Source organism: Entelurus aequoreus, linkage group LG04 (assembly GCF_033978785.1).
Source record: "Entelurus aequoreus isolate RoL-2023_Sb linkage group LG04, RoL_Eaeq_v1.1, whole genome shotgun sequence".
Lineage (NCBI taxonomy): Eukaryota > Metazoa > Chordata > Actinopteri > Syngnathiformes > Syngnathidae > Entelurus > Entelurus aequoreus.
In genome coordinates this window covers 87,555,221-87,576,862 of record NC_084734.1, presented here as the reverse complement: position 1 = coordinate 87,576,862, position 21,642 = coordinate 87,555,221, and the positions used below count along the sequence as shown (strand labels likewise).

Sequence of the window (21,642 nt, the reverse complement as noted above, 5' to 3'; positions counted from 1 at the left end):
GAACTATAGTTACATGTGGTGATATCCTTTACACACTGATGTCGGTTTTTGATGCGGTACAGCCTGAGGGATCGAAGGTCACGGCCTTGCCGCTTACGTGCAGTGATTTATCCAGATTCTCTGAATTTTTTGATGATGTTACGGAGCGTAGATGGTGAAATCCCTAAATTCCTTGCAATAGCTCGTTGAGAAATGTTGCTCTTAAACTGTTCGACAATTTGATCGCGCATTTGTTCACAAAGTGTTGACCCTCGCTCCGTCCTTGTTTGTGAATGACTTAGCATTTCATGGAATCTACTTTTATACCCAATCATGGCACCCACCTGTTCCCAATTAGCCTGTTCACCTGTGGGATGTTCCAAATAAGTGTTTGAGGAGCATTCTTTAACTTTTTCAGTTTTTTTCGCCACTTTTTTGAAACATGTAGAAGGCATCAAATTCCAAATGACCTAATATTTGCAAAAAATAACAAGGTTTTCCAGTTCGAACCTTAAAGCCTACTGAAAGCCACTACTAGCGACCACGCAGTCTGATATTTTATATATCAATGATGAAATCTTAGCATTGCAACACATGCCAATACTTATATTAACTTATAAAGTGCAATTTTAAATTTACCGCTAAACTTCCGGTTGAAAACTCCTTTGGATGATGACGTATGCGTGTGACGTAGCCAGTGAAACAGAAGTATGGCTCCCCCATTGAAGCCAATACAAAATAGCTCTGTTTTCATCTCATTATTCCACAGTATTCTGGACATCTGTGTTGGTGAATCTGTTGCAATTTGTTCATTGCATTATGGAGAAAGAAGCTGAGCAAGCAAAGAAGAAAGTTGTCGGTGCGAAGCGGAGTATTTTGCGAGGGAAGTCAGCAACACAACACAGCCGGCATTTCATTGTTTACATTCCCGAAAGATGCAGTCAAGATCGAAGAACTCGGACAACAGAGACTCTTACTAGGAGGACTTTGACTTCGATACACAGACGCCTGCAGAGAACTGGGACAACACAGACTCTTACCAGGATTACTTTTTTTTGGATACACAGACACAGACGCGGTACCGTGAGTATGCAGCTGCGCCTCCAAACATTTGATCGCTTGCCCGTGCGTGCGTGTCACGTACGTAACTTTGGTTAAATATATAAGCTTTATGAACCTTGGGTTAGGTGAACGGTCCTTTGGGCTGAGTGAGTGTGTGTGTTGTGCAGGTGTTTGAATTGTATTGGCGGGTTATATGGACGGGAGCTAGGAGCTAGGAGCTAGCATAACAAACACCTAGGTGTTTTTATGCGGGATTCATTTGTGGCATATTAAATATAAGCCTGGTTGTGTTGTGGCTAATAGAGTATATATATGTCTTGTGTTTATTTACTGTTGTAGTCATTCCCAGCTGAATATCAGGTCACCCCCGGCTCTCACAGCATCTTCCCTATCTGAATCGCTTCCACTCCCCACTAGTCCTTCACTTGCACTTTCCTCATCCACAAATCTTTCATCCTCGCTCAAACTAATGGGGAAATCGTCGCTTTCTCGGTCCGAAACGCTCTCACTTCTGGCCGCCATCATTGTAAACAATAGGGAACTTTGCGGAAATGTTCAACTGACTACGTCACGCTACTTCCGGTAGGGGCAAGGCTTTTTTTTGTCAGATACCAAAAGTTGCGATCTTTATCGTCGTTGTTCTATACTAAATCCTTTCAGCAAAAATATGGCAATATCGCGAAATGATCAAGTATGACACATAGAATAGATCTGCTATCCCCGTTTAAATAAAAAAAAATCATTTCAGTAAGCCTTTAAGTATCTTTTCTTTGCAGTCTATTCAGTTGAATATAGGTTGAAAAGAATTTGCAAATCATTGTATTCTGTTTTTATTTAAGATTTACACAATGTGCCAAATTCACTGGTCTTGGGTTTTGTACAAGCATGTGTAAGACTCCAGGGTTCTGATGTAGTCAATCAGAGGACCGGCTGGTATCACAATCACCAGTAAAGCCCTTAGAATTATTGATCCTATTTGCACCAAAAAATTGATTCCTTGCTGTTTTGGGTTGGATTTTTCTGGGTGGCCTGGGCCGTACTTTTGGTTCCCGCACAAACTGGGAGACAAATATATTGTACATACACTGGTTTTGGCTTTTGTATAACACTTGGCGTTAAGGACATTTAGAGCCAGGGAGTGATCGCCGAAGAAAGCGAGCGCATTTTAGCTTGTACCTCGGTTTTGCGCAACTTGTAGACCAATCCCAATAACAAGAGGTCTGAGCTTAGCAGGGTGCATATGGTGATTGTGTGAAAGGGCTGATATTTGCACTGACGTGTCCTCTTAATCTGCCTCTTCACATTTTTTTTTATAGCAGCCATACTTCTGTAAGGGATTGATTATCTGATGACTCAAAGGGTGAATGAAATAGAGGATTACTGGACGTGGGAAACAGACAAACACACACACTGACTGGACCGAGCTGAAGGACCCCAACCGGGTGTGACTTTGATACACCCCACAACATCCGCTTTCCATCCTTGCCGCCTGTCACGTCACCTTTCGCACGTGGGTTCAGGTTACTTCCTTCACATCTTCAAATAGAACCCGATGTGCTCTCAAAAGGGCCGGTCCGCCCGCTGTAAGTGGGCACGTGGTGCCGCGGGGTCCACATTTGGAGACTGCGGGGTCTCAAAGGGAAGGTCGCGGTTCATGTCACCCTCTCATTTGCCATCAGGGTAGTAATAATAACGTTTGTGGGGGGGGGGGGTTCTGCTGGATTGCCTGCCAGATGTGAGCATGTGGTGCGGGTTAACGCTTTAAAGCCAATGTTTGTCGTCTTTAATCCACAAGATATTACGTGTGATGCCCACGAGGTCGTTCCTTGTTCGGTGTGTTTATACGGTGATTGAAATGTGAGCTGGAATAGATTTTACAGCCTGCCGGTAAGACATTTAGAAAGCCATGCCTTAGTTATTTCCTTCCGATATTACCAATGGTTCAGCGCCGTTTATCAAAAAGGTCTGTTGTCCGTGATTTCCATCACTTTAATGGTCTGCTGTCCTTTCGTCATTTCATTCTACCCTGTTTTTTATTATTGAATACATACTTTTATCCATGGCCAATGTCCTAATGTGAAACATGTTCCTGTTAAAATGTCACAATAAAGCGGAACCTCGATTTACAAACCCATCATTACATAGACTTTTTGATTTAGGAACTGCAGAGCGAATAAAAATAGGCTTATTTATAGCGACCTGGCTGTTAAAGTTAAAGGCCTACTGAAAGCCACTACTAGCGACCACGCAGTCTGATAGTTTATATATCAATGGTGAAATCTTAACATTGCAACACATGCCAATACGGCCGGGTTAACTTATAAAGTGACATTTTACATTTCCCGCTAAACTTCCGGTTGAAAGCGCCTTTGGATGATGACGTATGCGCGTGACGTAGCCAGTGAAACAGAAGTATCGGTACCCCATTGAATCCAATACAAAATAGCTCTGTTTTCATCTCATAATTCCACAGTATTCTGGACATCTGTGTTGGTGAATCTTTTGCAATTTGTTTAATGAACAATGAAGACTGCAAAGAAGAAAGTTGTAGGTGGGATCGGTGTATTAGCGGCGGCCTACAGCAACACAACCAGGAAGACTTTGACTCGGATAGCAGACGCGCTAGCCGACGCTAGCCACCGACCGCACGGATGATCGTGGTGAAGTCCTTCGTCCTTCCGTCGATCGCTGGAACGCAGGTGAGCACGGGTGTTGATGAGCAGATGAGGGCTGGCTGGCGTAGGTGGAGCGCTAATGTTTTTATCATAGCTCTGTGAGGTCCCGTTACTAAGTTAGCTTCAATGGTGTCGTTAGCAACAGCATTTTTAAGCTTCGCCAAGCTGGAAAGCATTAACCGTGTAGTTACATGTTCATGATTTAATAGTATTGTTGATCTTCTGTCTATCCTTCCAGTCAGGGGTTTATGTATTTTGTTTCTATCTGCATTTGAGCCCGATGCTATCACGTTAGCTCCCTAGCTAAGTTATCTTCAATGGCGTCGTTAGCAACAGCATTGTTAACCTTCGCCAGGCTGGAAAGCATTAACCGTGTATTTACATGTCCATGGTTTAATAGTATTGTTGATCTTCTGTCTATCCTTCCAGTCAGGGATTTATTTATTTTGTTTCTATATGCAGTTTCGTCGATGTATTTTCGTGGAGATAAAAGTCACTGTGAATGTCCATTTCGCGTTCTCGACTCTCATTTTCAAGAGGATATAGTATCCGAGGTGGTTTGAAATACAAATCCGTGATCCACAATAGAAAAAGGAGAGAGTGTGGAATCCAATGAGCCAGCTTGTACCTAAGTTACGGTCAGAGCGAAAAAAGATATGTCTTGCACTGCATTCTAGTCCGTCACTCTAACGTTCCTCATCCACAAATCTTTCATCCTCGCTCAAATTAATGGGGTAATCGTCGCTTTCTCGGTCCAAATCGCTCTAGCTGCATTGAAAACAATAGGAAAATATGAGGAGGCGATCAACTGACTACGTCACGCTACTTCCGGTAGGGGCACGGCTTTTTTTTATCAGAGACCAAAAGTTGCGAACTTTATCTTCGTTGTTCTCTACTAAATCCTTTCAGCAAAAATATGGCAATATTGCGAAATGATCAAGTATGACACATAGAATGGATCTGATATCCCCGTTTAAATTTAAAAAAAGTCATTTCAGTAGGCCTTTAAGAAGATGTCAAACTGTGGGTGCACCACAGGGCTAGTGACAATGTGTGTGTGTATTAGTGTTATCCCAAAACAAATAATTTAGTACCGGTACCAAAATGTATCTAGATACTTTTCGATATTTTTCAGTACTTTTCTAAATAAGGGGAACCACAAAAAATGGCATTATTGGCTTTATCTTAACAAAAAATCTTATGGTACATTAAACATATGTTTCTTATTGCAATTGAAGAACATTTTTGTCCTTAAATAAAATAGTGAACATACTAGACAACTTGTCTTTTAGTAGTAGGTAAGCAAACAAAAGGCTCCTAATTTGTCTGCTGACGTATGCAGTAACATATTGTGTCATTTCTCATTCTATTTTGTCAAAGCTATAAAGGACAAACTGTAAAAATGTATTTTTAATCCACTTGTTCATTTACTGTTAATATCTGCTTATTTTCTCTTTTAACATGTTCTATCTACACTTCTGTTAAAATGTAATAATCACTTATTCTTCTGTTCTTTGGATACTTTACACTAGTTTTGGATGATACCACAAATTTAGGTATCGATCTGATACCAAGTTGTCACAGGATCATACATTGGTCATATTCAAAGTCCTCATGTGTCCAGGGACATATTTCCTGAGTTTACAAACATAATATGAATTTTAACATTTTGTGACAATAAAAAATATCGATGTAATCATAGTAGTAACGACTAGATACACTACTTGGTATCATTACAGTGGATGTCAGGTGTAGATCCACCCATGGCATTTGTTTACATTCAGGGTGCTAGCTTGCTGTTAGCGGTTAGCTATTGTATTCTCCTACAGTGTGTAGTGGAACATGTTTAGATATTCCTCATCCTGCAGGGATGATACTTGTAAAAACTCACTTTATTCGTTGCCATGGAGGCGAGGATTAGTGATTTAGAAGTAGCTAAAACACTGCACGAATGGAAGTTCGACGCTAGCTAGCTAGCCATGTCTTAAAGCACCTCTTCCTGAGGGCGTTTCAGTGTTATAACTTCACCTTTATCAATCATGATAGCAAAATATAATACGAACTCTTGTCCTTTATTTACGTTTAGTTCAGCTCTCAAACACTTTTAATATAGTAAAGTAACACAGAAAGTTTATGAAACAAATCAAATGTTCAAACAAACATTTTACAAAGTGATGGCTGCAGACACAAGCACGGTCAAGATAATGAAAGTGATATTTTGAAGAGCCATTTCCTTCGACGCACTTTAGTTTTTTTCCTGACTTCTTCCAGGACTCTGTGAAAGCTCTTTCCTATCGCTCTATTTAAACGACTGGAACACCCAAGAACAGAACAGCAATACGGCATTTCCTGCCGTATTAGCAGACAACTTTATACTTGACCATATTTTTGAAAGCAATCAATTTTTGTCTCAAAGTGCACAGAAAAGATCTTGTAACATATTAAAAAAAAAAAATTATTGACATAGCCTCCGAGGTAGTGTTGTTTATTAGTTTGGCTCTCAGTACATTTAGTCCCAGGAATGATGGTCCCTGATATGTATGAGCCGGGACTGCAGCCACTTAGATCTTTCAAAATCAAATTTCCCTAAATATTTTAAAAATAACAATTGAAAATATTTGGCTTGGCACCACTCTACACACTGCTTTTTAAGCAATTTGGTGCGAGCGGCACTGTAGAAATCTGCAAAGTAACACCAACTTTAGACCGGCCTCATAGTGCCGCCCTAATGGCTCCCTGGAGCATTTTTAAAAAATGATTTAAAATGGAAAAAGATGGGGGGAAAATATCGTTTTTGTTTTAGTATGATTTTTGTTTGAGGACAAACATGACATAAACCTTCCTAATTGTTAAAAAGCCCACTGTTTAATATGTTTGTGTGTAGGGGTGTCCGATAATGACTTTTTGCTGATATCCGATATTCCGATATGGTCCAACTTTTAATTACTGATACCGATATATACAGTCGTTGAATTAACACATTATTATGCCTAATTTGGACAACCAGGTATGGTGAAGATAAGGTCCTTTTTTTAAAAAATTTATAAAATAAAATAAGATAAATTAATTAAAAACATTTTCTTGAATAAAAAAGAAAGTAAAACAATATAAAAACAGTTACATAGACACTAGTAATTAATGAAAATGAGCTCTTGGTTTCAAAAGGTTGGTGACCCCTGATGTAGACTTTCATTCCCTCAACAGAATGTATTTGAAGCCTCACGACCTTCATCTGCCTCTGCATGCGCTTTCAAATATCGGCTGTGTTACTGTTGGTGTGACACTCATGTTGTTTACAACAAAGTCATCAGAGCTATTAATGACAACATCGGTTTTGATTGATTGATTGAGACTTGTATTAGTAGGTTGCACAGTGAAGTACATATTCCGTACAATTGACCACTAAATGGTAACACCCCAATAAGTTTTTCAACTTGTTTAAGTCGGGGTCGGTTATGTTGCAACTGTGCAATAAACGTCTTCCTAAATGACCTTGTGGGCAAAGAAAGCTAAGTTTTCCTCTCTGTTTTCTTCAAGGCCACTTGAGTCCGTCAATAACCTAGCGAGTCTATTTGTACATGCAGTCCATACTCGGTTGTTGCGGATCTAACGTTAGGACGAGCTGCCTTGTAATCCCCCGCAGGAGGTCTAGAAGAAGACTATGGTCAATTTGGATGTGTGTCCACACACTTTGATGCTGTGTTCGTCTCAGCTTTTCAAAGAGCCGGTCCACTCACACGGTCCCGCCAAGCCCCCCCACCCCTCTGTGGCGACTCCGATCGATCCGACTACGTCTCCCGGTCCCACATGTCATCTTTTTTCTTTGACACGGCTCCTCCACCCGCACTGCTTGGTATTCCGAAGGGGCGACGCTTGCACCATCGAAGATCCATCAGCCGCGATCGGAATGCCGCACCACGGCTTTGGGGAAATAGAGGGATGAAATGAGAGCGTGGCGGAGAGGGAGTGAAATGACAGGTCAATGGCTAGTTGACGGGTGTCGCCACCAAAGCCTCGGGCTTCCTCAGAGGAAGGGACAAGACCGGAGTAAAGTCGAGAGCGAGCCTGTGTAATTTATGGCGAGACAATTGTGATGAATGTAATGCTGTCAAAATTAATGCGTTAATCCATCATCATAATTGATTTAACTGGAATGTTTAACTCAAATCACCCGTCTGTGGTGCAGAATGACACCAGATCCTCTGGAAATGCATTTTGGGACGTTTTTCTACTTAGCATGCAGTTGACACGGTAGCAGGGCCACACCTTCCTATACAGTGGTTAGAGCAGGGGTCCCCAAACTTTTTCACTCGAGGGCCGCATTGGGTTAAAAAAATTTGGCCGGGGGCCAGGCTGTGTATATATATATATATATATATATATATATATATATATATATATATATATATATATATATATATATATATACACTACCGTTCAAAAGTTTGGGGTCACCCAAAGAATTTTGTGGAATTCATTTCTAAGAACAAGAATAGACTGTCGAGTTTCAGATGAAAGTTCTCTTTTTCTGGATTTTGAGCGTTTAATTGACCCCACAAATGTGATGCTCCAGAAACTCAATCTGCTCAAAGGAAGGTCAGTTTTGTAGCTTCTGTAACGAGCTAAAGTGTTTTCAGATGTGTGAACATGATTGCACAAGGGTTTTCTAATCATCAATTAGCCTTCTGAGCCAATGAGCAAACACATTGTACCATTAGAACACTGGAGTGATAGTTTCTGGAAATGGGCCTCTATACACCTATGTAGATATTGCACCAAAAAGCAGACATTTGCAGCTAGAATAGTCATTTACCACATTAGCAATGTATAGAGTGTATTTCTTTAAAGTTAAGACTAGTTTAAAGTTATCTTCATTGAAAAATAAGGACATTTTAATGTGACCCCAAACTTTTGAACGGTAGTGTATATATATATATATATATATATATATATATATATATATATATATATATATATATATATATATATATATATATATATATATATATATATATATATATATATATATATATATATATATATATATACTACCATTCAAAAGTTTGGGGTCACATTGAAATGTCCTTATTTTTGAGTGTATATATATATATATATATATATATATATATATATATATATATATATATATATATATATATATATATATATATATATATATATATATATATATATATATATATATATATACTACCATTCAAAAGTTTGGGGTCACATGTAAATGTCCTTATTTTTGAAGGAAAAGCACTGTACTTTTCAATGAAGATAACTTTAAACTAGTCTTAACTTGAAAGAAATACACTCTATACATTGCTAATGTGGTAAATGACTATTCTAGCTGCAAATGTCTGGTTTTTGGTGCAATATCTACATAGGTGTATAGAGGCCCATTTCCAGCAACTATCACTCCAGTGTTCTAATGGTACAATGTGTTTGCTCATTGGCTCAGAAGGCTAATTGATGATTAGAAAACCCTTGTGCAATCATGTTCACACATCTGAAAACACTTTAGCTCGTTACAGAAGCTACAAAACTGACCTTCCTTTGAGCAGATTGAGTTTCTGGAGCATCACATTTGTGGGGTCAATTAAACGCTCAAAATGGCCAGAAAAAGAGAACTTTCATGTGAAACTCCACAGTCTATTCTTGTTCTTAGAAATGAAGGCTATTCCACAAAATTGTTTGGGTGACCCCAAACTTTTGAACGGTAGTGTATCTATTTTTTTTATTTCTTGTGCGGCCCGGTACCAATCGATCCACGGACCGGTACCGGGCCATGGCCCGGTGGTTGGGGACCACTGCATTAAACAATGTAACAAGGTTTTCCAAAATAGATCAACTCAAGTTATGGAAAAAAATGCCAACATGGCACTGCCATATTTATTATTGAAGTCACAAAGTGCATTATTTTGCCTCAAAACAGCAGCTTGGAATTTGGGACATGCTCTCCCTGAGAGAGCGTGAGGAGGTTGAAGTGGGCGGGGTTGGGGGGGTGGGGTTGAGGTGGGGGGAGGGGGGAGGGGTAGCAGGGGGTGAATAGACTTAGACTTAGACAAACTTTAATGATCCACAAGGGAAATTGTTCAACACAGTAGCTCAGTTACAATGATGGAAAGTGTAAGGATGGAAAGGACAATGCAGGTATAAATAGACTAATATAGCTATAAAAAAATCTAACATATATACGAATATATACATAATATGTGTACAGAATAATTTATATACAGATATATATATATATATATATATATATATATATATATATATATATATATATATATATATATATATATATATATATATATATATATATATATATATATATATATATATATATATATATATATATATATATATATTATATATATATATATATATATATTATATATTATATTATATATATATATTAATATATATTTATATTATATTATGTCTATAACATATATACAATATAAACCACTGACCATGTACAATATTACAGTATATACAGTATATATGACAGCGGCAGCATAAAATAGAGAGTAGGTCCAGCAGGAAATAGAAAATAGACATTATAAACATTATAAATAGAGAGAAGTAGCTATATTGTAGTGTCCCGGAAGAGTTAGTGCTGCAAGGGGTTCTGGGTATTTGTTCTGTTGTGTTATGTTGTGTTACGGTGCGGATGTTCTCCCGAAATGTGTTTGTCATTCTTGTTTGGTGTGGGTTCGCAGTGTGGCGCATATTTGTAACAGTGTTAAAGTTGTTTATACGGCCACCCTCAGTGTGACCTGTATGGCTGTTGAATATCGGCGGCCCGATATTATCGGACACCCTTACTTTAGATTATGCATCACATTCACCCATTCACCCAATTATATACAAAAATGTAGAGTAAAAAAATAATAATATGGGCGCTGGCATTGCAGCAGGCCCATAATTATCATGTTTAATTTGTACCAACCCTGTGATTAATTTGATAGAAATGGTAATCGTTTGAAATCACGGCGTAAATTGTAATTAACGGGAAAGTAAGGTGATATATTTGTGTGCAGGGGCGTCACTAGCTTTTAAGGACATGGGGGGGTCTTAGCCCCCAAGGGATGCGATGCGAGCGAACGTAGCGCACGAGCACAAAACTTCACAAACGGCTAACAAAGACTCAGAAATGATTAATTGTTATTATTATTATTTCAGTGGGTTTATTTTCAATCTGTGTTCAGTACAACAACAAACATGGGTTAGCACAGTGACATTTTGTTTACAGCATCAACAAGAAACAATGACTTGCATGATCCTTCAAGATACACTGAAACACAATGAAAGTCATGGCATTAGCCTCTATGTTATTACTTCACAACATAGAAGCTAATGCCACCACTTTAGCTCACAATACAATAATTGTTTGTTCCCAAATATTTTGAAGTTGCACAGATTACATTTTGGGCACATATGTGACTAAAATGGTTGTAAATTCAAGCCCTGGAAATATTACTTAATTACTTGAATTAAAGTCATATCTGGATCGGGATAATTTGGCTTGTATATAATATATATATATATATATATATATATATATATATATATATATATATATATATATATATATATATATATATATATATATATATATATATATATATATATATATATATATATATATATATATATATATATATATATATATATATATATATATATATATATTATGGCCAGACGTTAAGGAAATTAAATATATATGGAAGTCTGAATAGAAATGAGAAACTTTTATATATACTGTAAATAAGAAAGACTTTTCTGCTGATCTGAAAAAGAGCCAAAGCTGTCAAAGAGCTGAGGGACCATCTTCAAAGTGCAATGCTGAAACAAATAATGCAAACAATAAAATGTAACTTCCAGGGCTTGAGATTAATGTAGTCCCGTTGTCCCGGGGACGGTAAAAAAAAATGCACGGGACGAAATTAAATGCTCCCCTGGACGATGGCTTTTAACCATTTTTTTTAATTTTTCTTTTTATGTATTTATTCATTTTACATTTTATATTAAATGTCTTGGTTTTTCCACCCTCTGAAAATCCTATGAAATGTTTAACAAGCCATCCTATAATAATACAACAGCTATTAATGTAACAATACAATAAAACAAATATATTTAATGATGTTTTTTTTCATTATTTTAACAATAGGCTAATGTATATTACTTTATATAGATTCTACAAGAAACACAAAACTTAAAAACTAAAATATTTACAATTGCAGACCCAAGGTTCTTGTTCTGCAGTGCTGTGTGCTAATGTGCTTCGTACACCTGCAGGACCGCAAGCAGAGAAAATGCGGACTGGATTTTGAGTGATGTGGGCATTTTCTATATGAACAAGTGGAATGGATTGGATAGCGACGCACTAAAGGGGCTCTCTACTTTATGCTATGAGAGGGGAAACTGAGTGAATAATGACAGGTTATATTATTATTTATTTAAACTCATATTCGGGCCACTTTTAATGAATATGTCGGCATGTATTTGTTAAAAAAATATATATATATATATATTTTTTTGGTTTTTTTGTTAACACCAAATTATTTAGGGGGGCTTGAGCCCCCCTAAAATAGGCCTAACAACGCCAATGTTTGTGTGGGTGTTTTCTCCACTCTTTGTGTCAAAGACTTTCCTAGACTGTTTCCTTGGCGATGAGCAGTTGTCTTAACCAGACACATGCAATAAGAAAGAGCGATCCACGCTTTTCATGTGCATCCTTCAAGCGCTTCTTTCCTTGTCTCAATGTTCTGCATGTCAGCTGTTGGCACACATCTGATGTGTGAGTGTTGGGGCGAAGACAGATGTGCAGAATTACCTGACAGAAGGCGTTAGTCCTGGATGAGAGAGGGACAGTCTCATCTCCCGATGTGGCCATTTCACACGCCAAGTGTCACTCTGGCCTCTGCTGAGTCTCAGGAGGGAGTCACTGCGGCACTCTGCCTCCTCCCTGAAGTGAAAGACTATTTCTGCCTTCAACCTGCCCAGGGAAGAAATGTTCAACAGAGAGGAAGGTTCATGTTTAAATGGCGAATGCAACATAACTAGGGATGTCCGATAATGGCTTTTTGCCGGTATCCGATATGCCGATATTGTCCAACTCTTTAATTACCGATATCTATCAACGGATACCGATATCAACCGATATATACAGTCGTGGAATTAACACATTATTATGCCTAATTTGGACAACCAGGGTGGTGAAGATAAGGTACTTTTTAAAAAAATGAATCAAATAAAATAAGATAAATAAATTAAAAACATTTTCTTGAATAAAAAAGAAAGTAAAACAATATAAAAACAGTTACATAGAAACTAGTAATTAATGAAAATGTGTAAAATTAACTGTTAAAGGTTAGTATTATTAGTGGAGCAGCAGCACGCACAATCATGTGTGCTTACGGACTGTATCCCTTGCAGACTGTATTGATATTTATTGATATATAATGTAGGAAGCAGAATATTAATAACAGAAAGAAACAACCCTTTTGTGTGAATGAGTGTAAATGGGGGAGGGAGGTTTTTTGGGTTGGTGCACTAATTGTAAGTGTATCTTACGTTTTTTTATGTGGATTTAATTTTTTTTTTAAAAATAATAATAAAAAAAAAAACGATACTGATAATAAAAAAAAACGATACCAATAATTTCCGATATTACATTTTAACGCAGGAATATACATGTATGAATACATATATATATATATATATATATATATATATATATATAATGACATGTATGAATACATATATATATATATATATATATATATATATATATATATATATATATATATATATATATATATATATATATATATATATATATATATATATATATATATATATATATATATATATATGTATTCATACATGTATATTCCTCGCGCACTAATTGACTTAAAGAGCGCACTTGCTGCATGTCACGTTATCGATGGTAAAATGCATTTTTAGACAATATGATTTGCCTGAGTGGCTAGGAGACGGTAGAAAAAGGACTAGTAAAGGACACATTTTAAAAAATAAAAAAAAACCTTTTTTTTTTTCTTTTTTTTTTTTTTAACTTGGGACTTCCCGCGGGGCCGGATTTTGGACGCTGGGGGGCCGTAGTTTGGGGACCCCTGCTTTACACATTTCCCCAGTTTTAGTTTAGAGATAAGGAAATATTGGCCTGGCCCACTAGCATCCCTCTTTATGTTTGTGAACTTTATAGTCTATACATTTAGAGTGATGTGATAATCCAACACTCTAGAAGTCTAGAATGAAATAGTATATAAGAGAATTGACAGAGTGTGCGTACCTTCAGTGCTGAATGATGAGCAGAGGCAGAGTTTGGAGTGTCTTCTTTAGCTTGCTTTCCATTTTTATGTACTCACTGTCCAGGTGCCATTTGACGCCCGGTATCATGCTAATTAAAGCGGGCGACTCCACTGTAGAAATAGCCTGCATGTCTTCTAGCCCACACGCTGCAATGGCTCTATCAATGTTGTCCTGGCTAGCAGTGCCTCGTTAAAATCCAGCCGCTGTTGCTTAGGAGGTGAAGTGTGTCATATTGCTTTTGTAGCTGTTTCAGCAGATTGTAATTGCTGTTTTAGGGACGGTATAGCTCGGTTGGTAGAGCGGCCATGCCAGCAACTTGAGGGTTGCAGGTTCGATCCCCGCTTCCGCCATACTAGTCACTGCCGTTGTGTCCTTGGGCAAGACACTTTACCCACCTGCTCCCAGTGCCACCCACACCGGTTTAAATGTAACTTAGATATTGGGTTTCACAATGTAAAGCGCTTTGAGTCACTTGAGAAAAAGCGCTATATAAATGTAATTCACTTCACTTCACTTCACTTTTGGGCAGTAGATGGGATCTTTGAACCAAGGCAGAACTTACATTTAGCTAAAATGTTCTTTTCTTTGTGGTCGACAAAAGAAAAGTAGTGAGAATATCTCCATGTTAAGAAACTCGGCTTCGGCTTCGCCATGATGTAAACACAGACACGCCCCCCCGCCCCACACACACACACACACACACATACACACACACAGAGTGCGCCTCTTCTCCGTCGCCTCTTCTGCAGCTCTCCAATAAAACACACTCAGATCTTCTCAGTTTCTAGCCGATATTACATAAAAAATAACGTAAAATAACGCAGTAACGCATCATGTAGTAACGGTAACTGAGTTACTGAATAGTCTAAATGACCCAAATTTCACTAACAAGTGTCATTTATTTTCCATAATATCAATTACCATATTTTTCGGACTATAAGTCGGACTTAAAATCCTTTCATTTTCTCAAAAATCGACAGTACGCCTTATAACCCGGGCCGCCTAATGTACGGAATAATTCTGGTTGTGCTTACCGACCTCGAAGCAATTTTATTTGGTACATGGTGTAATGATAAGTGTGACCAGTAGATGGCAGTCACACATAAAATATATATGTAGACTGCAATATGACGCCAGTAAACAACACCAAAACTTTAAATGTTCCATTGAAAATAAAGAACATTACACACGGAACTCGAAAATCGGTCAAAATGTTTTAGTATAACTTTGAAGCCGCGCGATGGATTGTCGGACCATTACGGCTTCCGTAGTCAGAGATACAAGTATTATTATGGTGTGTCTATAAGGACCGCAAAATTGCACCCATTAGTAGACATATTATCTGCAGTTTTGTTTTTCAATATTATGCAAAACCAACTTTTATTCCCTTCTGGTACCTGCTGATGTGTATTTGAGATCTGCATAAGTCCTGAAAATGTGTGCACGTCCGCCACTGTAGTCCGTGCCGATGCCGTAGTCGATAAGCTTCTTCTTTTCTCTATCTTCTTGATATGGGACATTCATCCTCTGCTGTTGCCATTTCTAATATAAAGTAGTGTACAGTTCTAACTTATATATGGAAGCGCTAAAAACTAGAGATGTCCGATAATGGCTTTTTTGCCGATACTCCGATATTTTCCAACTCTTAATTACCGATTCCGATATCAACCGATACCGATATATACAGTCGTGGGATTAACACATTGTTATGCCTCATTTTGTTGCGATGCCCCGCTGGATGCATTAAACAATGTAACAAGGTTTTCCAAAATAAATCAACTCAAGTTATGGAAAAAAATGCCAACATGGCACTGCCATATTTATTATTGAAGTCACAAAGTGCATTATTTTTTTTAACATGCCTCAAAACAGCAGCTTGGAATTTGGGACATGCTCTCCCTGAGAGAGCATGAGGAGGTTGAGGTGGGCGGGTTTGAGGTGGGGGTGGGGGGGTAGCGGTTAGCGGGGGATGTATATTGTAGCGTCCCGGAAGAGTTAGTGCTGCAAGGGTTTCTGGGTATTTGTTGTGTTTATGTTGTGTTACGGTGCGGATGTTCTCCCGATATGTGTTTGTCATTCTTGTTTGGTGTGGGTTCACAGTGTGGCGCATATTTGTAACAGTGTTAAAGTTGTTTATACGCACACCCTCAGTGTGACCTGTATGGCTGTTGACCAAGTATGCCTTGCATTCACTTGTGTGTGTGAAAAGCCGTAGATATTATGTGACTGGGCCGGCACGCAAAGGCAGTGCCTTTAAGGTTTATTGGCGCTCTGTACTTCTCTCTACGTCCGTGTACACAGCGGCGTTTTAAAAAGTCATGAATTGTACTTTTTGAAACTGATACCGATAATTTCCAATATTACATTTCAAAGCATTTATCGGCCAATAATATCGGCAGTCCGATATTATCGGACATCTCTACTAAAAACATACCGGTATAGTGAGTTTCTATAATTCACCCAAGGAATTTTATTATAGAGATCACACATTTCTGGCCTTGTTGTTGCTCTAGTGAGCCACGGATGAGGAGATGCTGCTCCGTTATTGATGGAAGTAAAGTCTGAATGTCATTAAAACAGTTAGCTCCATCTTTTGACGCTTCTTCCACACCCGTCCTTGCACGCTACACCGCTACAACAAAGATGACGGGGAGAAGACGCTGTCGAAGGTGAGCCACGTAAATAAGACCGCCCACGTCCTGAAGCGACTGTCAGAAAGCGACTTGAAGATGATCTGTAAAACATAATTTATGCAACATTTTGAGCAAATAACCACCATTACATGTTATGTAGACCACAAGGAAGTCTTTTACATTTAGAAAAAAATCATAATATGACTCCTTTAATGCGCCTTATAATCTGGTGCGCCATTTAAATGAAAATCGACCTGAATAGACCCGCTCATCGGCAGTGCGCCTTATAATCTGGTGCGCCCTATGGTCTGGAAAATACGGTAGGCCCAAAACATGCAGACTACACTGCAAAAAGTCAGTGTTCAAAAACAAGGGGGAAAAAATACAAAAAATAGGGGTATTTAATTTGAACTAAGCAAAATAATCTGCCAATAGAACAAGAAAACTCGGCTTGTCAAGACTTTCCAAAACAAGTCAAATTAGCTAACCTCAATGAACCCAAAAATACCTTAAAATAAGTATATTCTCACTAATAACAACTGTACTACTACACTGCAAAAACTGAAATCTAAGTAAGATGAAATATCTCAAATAAGGCTGATATTTGCTTATTTTCTGTCTGATAAGATCATTCTTCTCACTAAGCAGATTTTATGTTAGAGTGTTTTACTTGTTTTAAGTGTTTTGGTCCTAAATGATCTCAGTAAGATATTACAGCTTGTTGCTGAGATTTGATGACCTATATTGAGTAAAACATGCTTGAAACTAGAATATCAACTGTTGCAAAGCTGTGTCATCAACACTCACAAGTATAAAACTACTTTTTTAAAGTCATCATTTCTTATTTCAAGCATGAAAAAAAAAACACAATTGTGTCTCATAATTAAAACAGATGACTGCCAAATGGACTTTGCTGTTTCATTTTCAATGAAACAATAGAAAATACGTACTCATATAGTAGTACAGTTGGCACAGTACAGTAAACTGACAGTTAATATTTAAACATTTAACATTTCTTAACAATTTTGAACAGAAATAGTTCATGCACATTGTTGCGTTCGACCAGCTCTTCCTCCAATGGGGAATTCAAATTGCTAGTCTCTCCCAGGTTCTTTCTATGGCACATAAGCTGAAGTTGAAATTGATCACCAGGCAATAGTTGTATTTTGTGGTTTATTCTCAAAGCTTTGAAAACAAAGGTGAGACCAATCCAGTACAGAAGCGTTCACTAGCCTAGCCAAGATCGATCTAATCTAATTTACCGAAGTGTTGTCTTCTATAATTTGTTTCTCGCTCGTTGTCTCTCCCGGCAGCCCAAAACACATGCCCATTCTTCCCCTCAGCTGGACACAGGAACAGATCAGGAAAATAAGTTATTGCTACTCCCACTATCAAGGCCGACACATAGTACTTGCAGACCAAAAGAGCACAATCGGAAGAACACTAGCTGTTTTGTAATATGACTATGGAAATAAAGAAGTAACACTTAAATAAGGATATATGAAAAAATCTTCTTCCGTCAACATTCAGAGAAATTCTTCAAAATTACAATTAAAACATTTTGGGCCGAGGTTCCGGGCTGTATATATGCGCACTAATTGACTGAAAGAGCACGCACTTGGCGCGATGATGTCATGTTATCCATGGAAAAATGCATTTTTAGACCATATGATTTGCCTGAGCGGCTAGGAGACCCCGAGAGTAACAAGCGCTTGCCTTGTTGCCTTTCCATTAAGAACAATAAACTAGTTTTTAGTATAAGTTTGCTGGTTTCAAGAAATGTAATGCCGAGCGCATATCATTATGTCAAGATAATGGCACTAGCATTTACTTCATTTAAGAATATTTTTCAACATATTGAGCAAAAAGGTCTCATTTTTTTTCTATGAAGAAAAGTGCACTTGTTATTAGTGAGAATATACTTATTTTAAGCTATTTTTGGGTTCATTGAGGTTAGCTAATTTGACTTGTTTTGGAAATGTCCTTACTTTTGAAGGAAAAGCACTGTAAAGACGAATGTTCTTTTTCTATTGGCAGATAATTTTGCTTAGTTCAAATAAAATACCCCTCATTTTTTTTATTGTTTTTGAACACCGACTTTTTGCAGTGTAAATATTCAAACACAGTGTTACTGTTCAAACTGCATATGTCATTCCACTGTGGACAAAGCATTGAAATCCATCCATCCATCCATCTTCTTCCGCTTATCCGCGGCTGGGTCGCGGGGGCAGTAGCCTAAGCAGGGAAGCCCAGACTTCCCTCTCCCCAGCCCCCAGCCAAAGGGGTCAAATCAAACAAGCTCTGCTTCTTCCTTCTCCTTTTCGAACATGCTGAATGGAGAAACTGGCAATTGCGACGCAGCATGTTGCGTGCACGCTCGTTCCAAATAAACACAAACCCAACACAACTCAATGCTTTTTTTGCCATGTCACCAACATCTTGGTTTGAATTTGTAGGCGGGCATGATCAGGACGGAGCAAGAGGAGTTCTTTATCGAGCCGGTGGAAAGAGGCGCCGGGGCGATCGAGGAGGAGGAGGGGGCAGCGGGAGGAAGGTCGCACATCGTCTACCGCTCCTCGGCCATAAAGAAGGCGCCCGTCGACAGCACGGCGGGAGACTCCCACTCCAGAGGTCAGTCCCCGGTTCCCACTGGGTGCACCCAAACCTGCACCAACACTCCCTCGGCGAGAAGCGTACGCCGCTTCGCCATCCCTCACACCGCCGGGTTACGTAACCGAGGCGTTGTTGTATTGCAAAAAGCCAGCCAGTCGCAGCAGGATCACTCTGCTGTCAGGGAGAAAATATATATTTCACCTGCTCTGCACAAACACATCCACCCATCACTGCCCTAATTATCCAGAGAAAAGCGAGTGACATATGGAGATGTGGCACCACGTCTTATTGTTCCAGGCATGGCGCCTTCTGTGTCTTTATTTTGAAATGCTACACTGCATTAGATGCATCAACAATTAACCTGCTGCGCGTCTGTTCGCTTTAGGAGACCAAACATGTTGTTTACTACCCTGAAAGGTGGAGATCAGGGATGTCAAACTGGTTTTCATTAGGGGCCACGTGGCAGAGGGCCGCTTGTAACAGCCAATAATGTATGAATTTGCCTCTGGATTTCATTATTAATTATACCTGTATATCCATCCATCCATCCATTTTTTACCGCTTGTCCCTTTCGGGGTGGCGCGGTACACCCTGGACAAGTCGCCACCTCATCGCACACTGCAAAAAGTCAGTGTTAAAAAATAAATAAATAAATAAAAAATAAAAAAAATAAAAAATTGGGGGTATTTTATTTGAACTAAGCAAAATTATCTGCCAATAGAACAAGAAAATGTGGCTTGTCAAGACTTTCCAAAACAAGTCAAATTAGCTAACTTCAATGAACCCAAAAATACCTTAAAATAAGTATATGCTCCCTAATAACAAGTGCACTTTTCTTGGTAAAAAAAAAAAAAAATGAGGCCTTTTTGCTCAATATTTTGAAAAATATTCTTAAATGAAGTAAATGCTAGTGCCATTATCTTGACATAATGATATGTGCTCGTCATCATGATTTTTATTTTTTCATGCTTGAAATAAGAAATGATTACTTTAAAAAAGTCGTTTTATACTTGTGAGTGTTGATGACACAGCTTTGCAACAGTTGATATTCTAGTTTCAAGCATGTTTTACTCAAAATAGGCCATCAAATCTCAGCAACAAGCTGTAATATCTTACTGAGATCATTTAGGACCACTTAAAACAAGTAAAACACTCTAACATAAAATCTGCTTAGTGAGAAGAATGATCTTATCAGACAGAAAATAAGCAAATATCACCCTTATTTGAGATATTTCATCTTACTTAGATTTCAGTTTTTGCAGTGTATCTCAGCTGCATTCGGGCGGTAGGCGCGGTACACCCTGGACAGGTCGCCACCTCATCGCACACTTCAAAAAGTCTGTGTTCAAAAACAAGAAGAAAAAAAATACAAAAATGAGGGGTATTTTATTTGAACTAAGCAAAATTATCTGCCAATAGAACAAGAAAATTTGGCTTGTCAAGACTTTCCAAAACAAGTCAAATTAGCTAACCTCAATGAACCCAAAAATACCTCAAAGGCCTACTGAAAGCCACTACTAGCGACCACGCAGTCTGATAGTTTATATATCAATGATGAAATCTTAACATTGCAACACATGCCAATACGGCCGGGTTAACTTATAAAGTGACATTTTTAATTTCCCGCTAAACTTCCGGTTGGAAACGTCTAAGTATGATGACGTATGCGCGTGACGGAATCAGTTGATGCGGAATAAAGTACAAAAAAGCTCTGTTTTCATTTCAAAATTCCACAGTATTCTGGACATCTGTGTTGGTGAATCTTTTGCAATTTGTTTAATGAACAATGGAGACTGCAAAGAAGAAAGCTGTAGGTGGGATCGGTGTATTAGCGGCGGACTACAGCAACACAGCCAGGAGGACAGAGATGGATAGCAGACGTGTTAGCCGCCGAACTCACCTTAACTTCCTCCGTCTCGCCGACCGCATCTGTGATCGGGTGAAGTCCTTTGTCGCACCGTCGATCGCTGGAGCGCAGGTGAGCACGGGTGTTGATGAGCACATAAGGGCTGGCTGGCGTAGGTGGATAGCTAATGTTTTTAGCATAGCTCTGTGAGGTCTGGTTGCTAAGTTAGCTTCAATGGCGTCGTTAGCAACAGCATTGTTAACCTTCGCCAGGCTGGAATGCATTAACCGTGTATTTACATGTCCATGGTTTGATAGTATTGTTGATCTTCTGTCTATCCTTCCAGTCAGGGATTTATTTATTTTGTTTCTATATGCAGTTAAGCACGATGCTATCACGTTAGCTCCGTAGCTTAAGTGTTTCGTCGATGTATTGTCGTGGAGATAAAAGTCACTGTGAATGTCCATTTCGCGTTCTCGACTCTCAT

At 38.5% G+C, this 21,642-nt stretch overlaps 1 protein-coding gene across 1 annotated transcript in view; it reads left to right on the top strand.

Annotated features, from left to right (window-relative positions):
* The window catches only part of adamts2b (ADAM metallopeptidase with thrombospondin type 1 motif, 2b), a 224,329-nt gene extending 203,420 nt beyond the window's left edge, over positions 1-20,909 (top strand). The window contains exon 3 of the mRNA XM_062045932.1: positions 19,153-20,909. Coding sequence (XP_061901916.1) covers positions 19,153-19,548 — 396 coding nt within the window. The 3' untranslated portion in view covers positions 19,549-20,909. The remainder of the gene's footprint in view (positions 1-19,152) is intronic.
* The last annotated feature ends 733 nt before the right edge of the window (positions 20,910-21,642 follow it).